The sequence below is a fragment of the Neophocaena asiaeorientalis genome, unplaced genomic scaffold, assembly GCF_003031525.2.
Source record: "Neophocaena asiaeorientalis asiaeorientalis breed wild unplaced genomic scaffold, Neophocaena_asiaeorientalis_V1.1 scaffold479, whole genome shotgun sequence".
Taxonomy (NCBI): domain Eukaryota; kingdom Metazoa; phylum Chordata; class Mammalia; order Artiodactyla; family Phocoenidae; genus Neophocaena; species Neophocaena asiaeorientalis.
In genome coordinates this window covers 3,204,622-3,215,173 of record NW_020173774.1, presented here as the reverse complement: position 1 = coordinate 3,215,173, position 10,552 = coordinate 3,204,622, and the positions used below count along the sequence as shown (strand labels likewise).

At 58.1% G+C, this 10,552-nt stretch overlaps 1 protein-coding gene across 12 annotated transcripts in view; it reads right to left on the bottom strand.

Annotated features, from left to right (window-relative positions):
- Positions 1-532: 532 nt before the first annotated feature.
- CEP164 (centrosomal protein 164) overlaps positions 533-10,552 on the bottom strand; it is a 69,687-nt gene continuing 59,667 nt past the window's right edge. For 8 of the 12 annotated variants that reach the window (XM_024751770.1, XM_024751780.1, XM_024751779.1 and 5 more), the window contains 13 exons: positions 9,214-9,357; positions 8,693-8,776; positions 8,504-8,572; positions 7,985-8,163; positions 7,526-7,652; positions 7,097-7,164; positions 6,418-6,625; positions 5,318-5,425; positions 4,568-4,682; positions 3,781-4,125; positions 2,945-3,011; positions 2,079-2,201; positions 533-1,923 (listed from right to left, as the gene is read on the bottom strand). In XM_024751770.1, coding sequence (XP_024607538.1) covers positions 1,827-1,923; positions 2,079-2,201; positions 2,945-3,011; positions 3,781-4,125; positions 4,568-4,682; positions 5,318-5,425; positions 6,418-6,625; positions 7,097-7,164; positions 7,526-7,652; positions 7,985-8,163; positions 8,504-8,572; positions 8,693-8,776; positions 9,214-9,357 — 1,734 coding nt within the window. In that variant the 3' untranslated portion in view covers positions 533-1,826. The other 4 variants (XM_024751775.1, XM_024751776.1, XM_024751773.1 and 1 more) reach the window with 4 other exon arrangements.

Sequence of the window (10,552 nt, the reverse complement as noted above, 5' to 3'; positions counted from 1 at the left end):
TTGTATGTTGTCTTTAAGTCGGTTTTCTTTTGCGAGTCTATGAAACACGGCCTGATTCTCAGTTGGTTCTTCTAGCAATTTTGTTGCTACAAATCCAAGACTACGAAGGCTGTTCACACCACTGGAGCAGGAAAAACTCACCTAACTTTGCCAGCCCAGGACTTCAGGGGGCTTACCTTTCATTCGTCTGCATGCGGAAAACGACGACGAGTGACCTTTGGGAAATGGCACAGTAAGTCTCGGGGCCGGTAGGTGGAGTCAGGAGGCTGGGGCACTTCCCCACTGGGATGGGAGCTCTCAGGGCACAGTGATGGGGTATGAGGCTCTGCGCTTATAGGGAACTCAGCTGCTTTCTCCAGGACCTCAGGCACTTAAAGATCTCTGAGGCTTGGTTTTCTCATCCATAGAAATGGAGCTAAAACTATCTACATCACAGGTTTGTCGTTTGAGTAGATCCGATACCTAAGTGTTCTGTGAATATTAATTTGCCTCCTGCTTAAAAATACAGGGAGGGAAAGTCCTTCAAAAAGGAGACACATTCACACAACTGCCTTGTAGCAACTGGACCTGCAGCGATTTAATTGACGTAAAAAACACAGGATTGTCACCAGAGTTGGTTGTAATGTATGAGATCTTAGGTTCTTACCCCATGACGGAGGAACGAGGGTTGGATGGTGGAGAGTTGGTTTCTACGCACTGGAGATGCAAGGGCAACCCCACGGCTTTCAAGACAAGGAAAATGGGGGCATTGTATTTAAACAATGGGGCAGACGTTGAACATCCCCTGCATGTCCCCCCGAGGAGCCCACTGATGGGAGGTGGGGCTGCAGGATGCCGTGCCAGAATGGCAGCAGCTCCCACTGGCACTTGGTCCCTCCCTGCCAAGGCCAGGCCCCTCACCTCCTCCAGAACAAGTCTCCAAGCTCTGAGGAGGGGCGGCAGGGGGATGGGTGGGCGGTGGCACAGCTGGAAAAGACAGATGGAAATGACCCACGTGTAGACCCAAGGTGGTCCGGGAAGAGAAAGCCAAGGTGAGGACCAGAGCCATCCCAGACTTTTCCTATGGCTTGCTGGCTTCCTGATAGTTGGGTACTTGAGCCCTGAGAATCTAGCTGGGATGCTCTGGGTAAGGGGAAGGGGGGGTGCTCCTGAGGTCAGCCCCAGGGCCAGCAGAGGGAAGACAGGCAGCAAAACTTCTTCCGGGCCCAGCCTCCAGCCACCTCCCGCAGGGCTCTGGGCCCAATACTGAGAGAGTCAAAAGGAGGGAGAACACTCAAGAAAGGGGACATTTAAAAAAAAAAAAAAAAAAAGTCTGATCTCTACACGGCTGAGGTATTAGAGAGATGGGGCCTGGTCCCAGGGTACAGACACGCTGTGGGGGGCTTTGTTCTGGCGAATTAAGGGCCACACACGTGACCCTGGGAGTGCCAAGCAGGTCCTGCAGGTCCGAGAGGCCAACTCCGCTCCAAAGGAGTCCCCTGGCCTCGGAAGGAGGCAGCTCCTCCAGTGCCACCTTCTCGCGAAGGTGCCCCTGTCTCCGCTGCCCCACGTCAGTGCTGCCGGTCCGCAGGAGTCACACAGGGCAGCCCGAGATGCGTTACACGGTCTGGGGCGGCGGCTTACTGTTTCTGGTCATACCATCCTTCCCCCCACCCCACCCCCGCCAATGCCACCAGTTCCCCGTGGTTCCTCTAGGTTCTGAGTGAGGCAAGCAGCAAAGAGGGGACGGGAGAACGCTTTATCATCAGAGGGAGTGAAGTGCAGGCAGCAACTCGGACACTTGGTCTGGATGCAGGAGAGGCCAGGCTGCCTGCCGGCTCAGGGCCTCAGTAGCGATACACCTTCAGTCTGTTGTTCTCATCCAGGCCCAGCTGCAGGAGGCCGGAACCAGCCGTTGGCTTGGGCACCGAAGAGAAGAGATGTCTGGCCACAAGGTGAAGGAAAACTCTGCAGTCAGCTGAGCACGCCTGGGGAAGGGTCACAGGCCCAACGGGGTCCTCCTTGCACCCCGAGGGCCCACACACCTTGGCAGTTACAGCAAGAAGGGATCGGGGTTGGGAGAGCAGCTAAAAAGATACGACTTGGGGTCATTCTTGTAATGTTCCAGCCACTTGCGGTGAGCCTCGATCATGTCCTGGAAGTTGGTGCTGCCCGCCTCGGGGACTTGGGAGGGGGGACGCTGCAGGAGGCGGAGCTGCTCACTGCGGGGAGGGCGGAGGAGGCAGGAGTGCCAGAGGTGGGGGTCTTGGAGCAAGGCAAGAATGCCCCTCGGGGATGAGAAGCATCAGTTCCCGAAAGGGTGAACGCTCCTGACGGCGAGGCTCCCACATCTGCCTGTTCCCGGCCAATCTCATCTGCAAAAGCTTCCCTCTCTATCGACTCAAATACCTTCCAGCATCAGCTCCCAAGTGGGCCAAAGGGTGAGAGGGGTTGTACTTATGGTTGGGGGCCTGCAGGGATACATCAGGGGCTACATTCGGTAAGGAATAAGATGAACAGGAAACTAATAACAGGTTTCAGTAATTGCCCATCTGTCTCCCCCTGCAGGGCGCCCCCTCTCACTCCAGATGTTGCTCAGCGGGCCTGGGGGAAGAAGGGAGCCGTGTGATGCAGAGAGAGAGCTCAGGGCAAGAGACGAAGGCCACACTCCAGGGCTGGAAGGGGCAGGGACCCATTTCTCCCCAAGGTGCCACAGGGCAGCTTCCTCACAGGGCTGGATCAGGTAAGGCCCGCCGGGCCCCACTGGGACCTCATCGGTTGGGACTTTTCACTGGCTGTGGAGGTGCACCACAGACCCAGGCAGCTTCGTGGCCTGGGGACCTGCCTAACTGCTCTGGGTGATGTGACAAGGAGTTCTGGTCCCCTCCCAGGTCCCACCTGCCCAGGGAGCTGCAGCGAGCAGCTGAATGGTGTGGCTCCACCCTGAGCCCACAGGGAGGCTTACCTGGCAGACACATACCCCAGCCTGTTTTCCAGGGGGGCAGGGCCACTGCTGAGGAACGGGATGCCAGCTGGAAAAGTGGGAGGAAAGCGTTCAGAAATGGGCAGCGGTTCATCTGAGCCAGCCCCCTCCTGCCTTCCCCGAGAAACTGCAAAGGCACTGCCCCCAAACAAAAACAGGAGACGCTTCTGTGGTTGGAGGTGAGAGACAGAGGATGGCCAGGAATGGTCCTATTTATTTTATTTCTAAAACTGAAATTATTTTCAATTTGGGCCGGGATATGAACTTTTTCCTTCCAATAACTGTTTTTATGGCTTTTCACATTCCTTAGCAGGGTTATGAGACCAGGGGAGGCCACATACAGCCAAGGGGTCATGAACCCTGGAGTCACACAGACATGGGGTCAAAACCCAGTCTGTTGCTCACTACCCTGGGTACCCTGGAGCATATTTTCAATACTTAACCTCTGAGTCTCAGTTTCCCTATCTGTAAAATGGGAATAAATATTATAACCTCAGAGGATTAATATAAGGACTAAATGAAAAACCATACATAAAATGCCTGGCCATAATATATATAACACACAAGATGGCAGCGATCATGACACTGACAACAGTGACCTCCTAGGTTCGGCTGAGCTCTAGCATCCATCGTAAAGGCCCCATCCGGTAAACCGTCAAGACACATAGGGCCTCCAGCCACAGGGCGAGCAGCAAGGTCCTCTCAGGCACCCACCACGGAGTCAATGGGCCATGCCAAAGTTGGGGGCGAGGGGTAGGCAGAGGAGGAAGGCAGGGAGGCTGAACCCAGAACCACACATGGCCTAGAGGGAGGCTTACTTGGAAAATACTTGCGCCACTTCTCCACCAGGAAGTCGTCCACAGTCTGAGCCACGGAGGAGGAGAGCCGGGGGCCCAGCTCTGGGTCCCAGGCCCACTGGGTAGACGTGGGTGGAGCCGGGGATGAGGCTGAGACCCGGACCAGGGAGGGGTAGGAGGGAGCGGGGGTGCTCCTGGAGGCCTGGGTGGGGAGCGGTGAGGGTGTGGAGGTGAAAAGCGGCGGAGGCTGGGTGTTAAGGCTGCCCAGCACGCTGAGGACACCGTTGAGCTGGCCGCTGATCCGCTGCAGGGAGCTGCTCAGGTAGTGGATCTTGTTGGGGAAAGTGGGACTCGGGGTCGGGCCGACTGAAAGGGAAGAGGCAGAGGGTGGGGCAGGACTCGGGCTCGGGGCCCTGGAATGGCCCAGGCCAAGCTGGCACTGCGCATCCTACTGGCCCACATCCCCACCCTTTCCCCGTTCCTCCCAACAAAAGCCCCAGGGCTTCTGTGTTCCAGACGGGAAGCTGGCCGAGAGAAAGAGCACCCCCAGGGTGAGGGCCGCCACCCCTTTGTAGGCCACAGCTGCAGAGGAAGAAGAGCCTCCCCGGAGGACCGGGGACGGCACCACGAGGGATCCCTGTCTCACTGTGAGGACCCTGCACGATCAGAAGGCTTCTCCTGAGCCTCTGGGCCCAGTGTGCTGGGAAACCCAGAGGGCTCACTCCTGCCCAAGCATCTGCTCCAGACACTGGCCCCCGGAGGGGGCCACAGGTGCAGCCCCTCCGTTCCCCATGGATACCCCACTCACTGTGAGGCAGGGGGCAGGATTCGGAACTGTCACTGCTCCCGTCTTCCAGGTCGCTGAGGTCAAAGGTCACCACCTTCTTGGTGGGGGGTCCTCTCAGAGTGTCTTCATCTGAGGCCTGGTGGGTGAAGCAGCGGTAAGGACTTGCCCTGTGCTTTCTGCCCACTGCCCTCGTGACACCTGAGGACTTGGTGGGTAGGCTCTCTGGGCCCAAAGTTCTAGGAGAGGCACGTCATATAGGCTGCCTTACAGGCGAGGCTAAGAGAACGCAGCCACCGAAGATAGGGCAGTAGGGCCACCAGGACCAGGCAGACCCCAACCCTTTCCCCCCAGTAAACACTCCCCATGGTGTCTCTCCACCTAAGCTTCCCTCCTGTTGTACCTACACCTCTGGCATCTGGGGGAAAGGCCACAAGGCCCCAGGGAAGGTAGGGAAACCTTCTAGGAGCCTCTATTCCTGACACCCGGGGCAAACTTCTCCTCGGGCACCAGGGCAGGGGCCAGTCCCCTCCCAAGAACCTTCAGCAAGAGGCTCCGGGTCTGCTCAGGACCACTCAGCACAGAGATCCAAAGCCCCAGATTTGTTGAACACAAATTCAAAGCTGAAGCCACTGCTGTTTTCACCAGCCCAGAAGCCCTAAGCCTACTGCCAATCCTGGGCCCTAGCAGCCCAGCTGTCCCGACACAGGACCAAAGAACCCAACCGAATCCCAGGAATAGAGGAGGGAGGCCACGGCAGAAACTGGGCTGCACCTCGTCCCAGAGAGAAGACTCCAGCTGATGCAGCTTCTCCTCCTTTTTCTTCAGCGGGTCGTGGCCTTTCCGCATGGCTGACTTCATCTCATCCAGGTGCCTGGTCTCCTGCAGCCACGAAGAAAGGGGAGGAGAAAGACGGTGACTAACCACCCAGGCAGACGCCGGAGGCCCAGCTCTGCCGTTTGTAGGCTGGCTGATCTGGGTGATCTTGAACGAATTACTGAACTCTCAGTCTGGATATTCATCTAAAAAACAGAAATACTACTTCTCATAGGGTTGTGAGGATTAGAAGAGATAGAGTATGCTACGTGCCCTCCACTATGCCCACTCCTAATAAATTCTCAAATGGTTACTGTGAACCAAATGCTTACTATTATCACTGCTCCAACCACCAATACTATCAGCGGCAACAGCAGGAGGGATTCAGCAGAGCAATGACACGGCCTGGGGGTAGCATGCAGATGTCCCTGGGAAGGCTGCCCCTCTATCGGGACCAGCCTCTTGCCCTCTGCCGCCCCCCAGCCAGGCTTAGGGGCCACAGCTCACTCACCAGCTCTGAGCACCCTCAGAATTCTACGGGACCAGGTATGATCGTCTGCCAAGACCCCCGAATGGCAGAGAGAGCTGTGATCCCACTGATAATAACCACAGCGTCTCTGACGTTTCATTGCAAATTAGGGTCTCAGAGAAGGAAAACAGAGAAGTAACTCAAGCTTATGCCAAGTGTGCTCAAAAGATTTTCACTTCTGAGTGAAGTCTTGAGTGTGATGGAATGGCCAAGCACTGTGGAATGTCTCTCCTCTTCCCCTAGAAAATGGGAATACCACTACGACCTTGCACATCATCTATGGATACTGTGAGGCCCAAATGACTTCCTATTAGAGAAAGCATTCCACACACTGCACTGGCACGTAAATGTAAGGAAGCTTCCATCCTCTTGGAGATCTTATCCTGTATCTCCTGTCTGGTCTCCCTAGACTTGTCCGGTGACCCCAAGGCCCATGTGACCACTCTCGTGTAGTCCCCAGAATGCTCAACTGAGGGCGAGCCCAAAGGGAGTGCCGCCGGCTGCCCCAGGCCTCCCCCGGGCTCCTGACCTCCTCCAGGTCCTTGCACATGTCCTCCAGGGCCTTGGTGCCTGGCGGGTCCTTGGCCGCCTCCTGAGCGCTGGCCAGCTCGTGGCGCCAGTGCTGCTGGGCAGCCTTCAGAGCTGTCTGCCGCCTCCGCATGGAGCGCGTCTGCCGGACCAGGAACTCCTTGGCGCTGCGGAGAGCTACCCCCTCGGCAGAGAGGTAGTGCCGGGCGCTGCGGGGGGGACAGGGCGGGGGGTTGGAGGGGGAAACACACTCTCTGAGAACCCCTGCTGTGGGTCACAACCACTTCCCGAGCAGATGCCCATCCTGAGCACAGACTGCGGTGCTGGGGCCGGGCAGAGTGCGGGGACATCGCCACTAAATACCCAGAGCGCGGGGCACGTGCTGCGCTGAGTCCTCCCACCCTGACTGTGAAAGGGAACGTGCCTGAGGCCTCCAGAGATGGCTAGACACTCCCATCAGCCTGACCCACAAGCAGAGGTCAGCAGATGCCAGAGATCACCATGGGCACCTTCTTGGCTTGTCAGAGACGATTCCTCAGGCACCCAGGGCCCCTTCCCTGAACCGAGCCCCACCGGAGACCACCGTCACGTTTCAGTCCACCCCGGCTCTGTGACGCAGGCACTCACTTACCCCTTCCTGGCATCCTCAACGCAAAATAAGACAGGTTATTGGAACTCACCTGTCCAAGGACAAGTCGGTCTCCTCCTTGCTCTGGGAGAGGGAAAAGGATACCTCTTTAGTCTGGTTCTAGGACACACAGTAGAAAAGGCCCATTGAAGGTAACATCAGATACACTACAGGCTCCAAGGACCCCAAAGTCCCTCCTAGTGGCCCCGACACAGAAATGGTTCTGCCAGCCGCTGGACTATTCTCTTACAGATATAATCTGACTGATGGAGAAGGGGACTAGGAATGATAAGAATAGGAGACTAAGGTTCTATGCAGAACAGAGCCAGGACCCCTCCAGGAGCCCAGAGTCTTCCTGGAGCCCCACACCCCGGTGCCCCACCCCCTCCCGGTGCACTCTTGGAGGCCCACCCCCTCCTGGTGCCTGGAGCCTTGCCCTAGCCCAGCCACCCGGACCCTCCCAAGGCACAGAAAAGCTCACCGTCCCAAGGGATTTCCTCAGGTCCTCAATGTGGAGATCAGGCTCAATACGTGGGGAAGCGTTACTCTCTTCTACCGCCAGCTCTTTCAGCAAGTCCTGCTTCCTCTGAGCTTTGGCCTCCAGGTCACTGTGGTGGGAGACGAGGGAGGGAGGTGGGGGGAGGCAGGGTCACATGACGAAGCAGACCAGGCAGCACGCTGTCAGGACTCCTGGGGGGAAGGGGGAGAACCATCTCCATCCCTTCACTCCTGTCAAAGACCCTGGAGGCAGAGCTGGGGCGTGAACAGTAGAACCAGGGACCCCCGGCTACTCACAGCCCCAACTCCCCACAAAATGCAGCCCCTCCACCTGGCCCCACCTCTGCCTGTTAACTGGGCCGTGAGTAGACAGGGCCCATGAGCAGCAGACGTCAGAGGGCAGGCGAGAGGCAGTAGGGTGGCTAAATACAGGGGTACAGACCACCTGACATGCTTCTGCAGCCTCTGACTCTGGGTCTGCAGCAAATCCACCTGGGACTCCAGCTCCAACTTGCGGGCCTGAAGCTCCTCGAGGATTCTTCGGAGCTGCCGGTTTGACTCCAGCAGGTGGCTGTGCTCCTTCTTTGCCTCCTCCAGGTGCTGACGGGTGGCTGCGGCTTCCTGGGGGCAGGAGGAAAGAGAGACACACCCAGAGACATGGGGGGTGGGGGGGCGGGGCAGGCAGGGAGCGGGCAGCACCAGACAACAGGGAAGAGCAATGGGGAGAGGATGGAGCCAGGCACACTGAAGGCCTGTGTCTGCCGTCAGCGGCAGTGTCCCCCACCGGGCCCACCCCCGGCGGCTCCTGAGCTGGTCCCACACGCTGGGGCTATTTGTGCAATAGCAGCCAACATAGTCTGGAACCCAATTCCGTGGACAGATCCGGTGAACAAAGGGGTGGGGGAGGGAAGGAAATGGAATAGGGGAGATAGAGGAGAGAGGACAGGAGAGGCCGACAAACCTCGCGCTCCAACGCAAACTGCCTCTGCACATCCAGGAGCTGCTGCTTCTCCTTCCGGGCGGCCTCCTCCTGCGGGCAAAGGAGAAGACCGGCCATTTGGCCATCTCCGGGCCCCGGGTCCTCTCCCGGGGAAGCTGACTCCAAGGTCCAGGGTCCCCGAGAACCTGTCCTCCATCCCCGCTCCCGCACCTGGACATCCAGCTGAGCCAATCTGGCCTTGACATCCTTGGTTCTGGTTTCAAGCTCCACCTCTAAATCTTGGAGTTTCCTTTCCTGCACAGAAGTGTAGGTGGAGAGAAAGCCGTGAGCGTAGCAAGAGCACAGACACGTGCTGAGCGGCAGGAGGGGTTTGTGACCTACCACCCCACACCGCCTGCTCCAAGCTGGGCTGGCTTCCCCCACTTGCCCCCACGGCCTCCCAGCAGAGCACCACCTCTCGTCTATTTCAGCGGGGGCGAGGAGAGGCGAAGGTGCCAACCCCGAGGCCCGGGGCTGCTCACCTCCGCCTCTAGTCCTGGGGATGCTCCCTGGCCCAGAAAACAAAAGCGCAAGGATGCCCCAGCTTGCGCATGGCCAGCGAGAGACCCCACCCCTGAAGCTGTCAGGCTCTGTCTGCTGCTGCTGCAGTGCCGGCCCCCAGCACTTTTCTACCCGGGGTGGAGGGGTCGGGCAGGGCGGGCCCCAAGCGACCGTCCGTCCGGGGCCCCCACCTGCTCCCGGGGCCGCCGCCGCAGGTCCTCGAGCTGCCGGTCCTGCTCCTGCCTCACCGTCTCCAACTCCCGCTCGTGGGCCCTGCGCAAGCGCTCCAACTCTCCCGTCAGGTGCCCCAGGAGTTCGGCCCGCTGCTTCCTCTCCTGCACGGACGGTGGGGCCGCTGGTGGGAAACCACAGCCTCCCCTCCCACCCCTAAAACCACAGCCCACCCTGCAGCCTTGGGTCAGTGCCATCAGGGACCCCAACAGGCCTCTAAGGCCGGCTCTTGGAGAAGAGCAGGAGAGCACTGAGGACGGCGAGGTCCCGACCCCAGGAAGCCTGCACCCTGGCTCTCTGCTGCTGAAACAATGCTGGTCAGACGTGCTGAGAAATCCCTGGGTGGAAGCCGGCCTCTCCCACCACCCCTGCACGTACAGGCTTCGTTCCTTAAGGGAAGAGAGATCCTTACTAAATTCTCACTCTTCCTCAGCAAGGGCAGAACTGGTTTGGGAAGGGAGTCAACTACATTTCACCACGATGGGCCGCTATTTCTGCCCTGGTGCAAAGAGTCTGGGATACCGGTTCCAGTTACTGGAGGAGTAGCCTAGAAACCCTGGGTAGAGGCCTGGCTCTGGGCTAAAGTCAGCCACCAGCCCTCCCCGTCGTCCACCCCCAGCGTGAGCAAGCCGGCATGGGTCCACTTAAGTCACTGAACGTTCCCACCGAAGGCTGAAGTTGGGCAGGTAATATCTAAATATTGGGTGGCTCTTGCCAGTCTATTTCCTGGTGTCCTGGAATTTCTATTAACCCAGGTGGCACGGTGTTGGGTGGTTAAAATTGAAGACTTTGGAGTCAGACATTCTGGCTTGAATCCTAGCTCCTCTACCTACTAGCCAGGGTGGGCTTGGGAGAGTTGCTTACACTCCCCAAGTCTCAGTTCCCTCTTTTTAAAATAGAGATAATGATAGTATGAACCCCCTAAGGGTGTCGTGAGGACTAAATGAAGTAACATACATAGAGCTTAAGACAGTGCCCGACACGTCGCACAAGCTCAATACACGTCAGCTATTATCAATATGAGAGCCAAGTGCAGCCTGCTGATGGGGAGGAATCGCTCCTCACCTAATGCTTTAGTAAAAAGGCAAAACACGATCTCACCATTGCAGGGTGCCAGGAAAGAAAGCCTCCCACCATCCCCGACCACAGGTGGTCCCCTTCCCAGGCCCTCCGGCCAGCTGGGAATGACCCCGGTGTGTGTGTGTGTGTGTGTGTGTGTGTGTGACCCCGGGGTGTGTGGGTGTGTGTGGGTGTGACCCCGGGGTGTGTGTGTGTGTGTGACCCCGGGGTGTGTGTGTG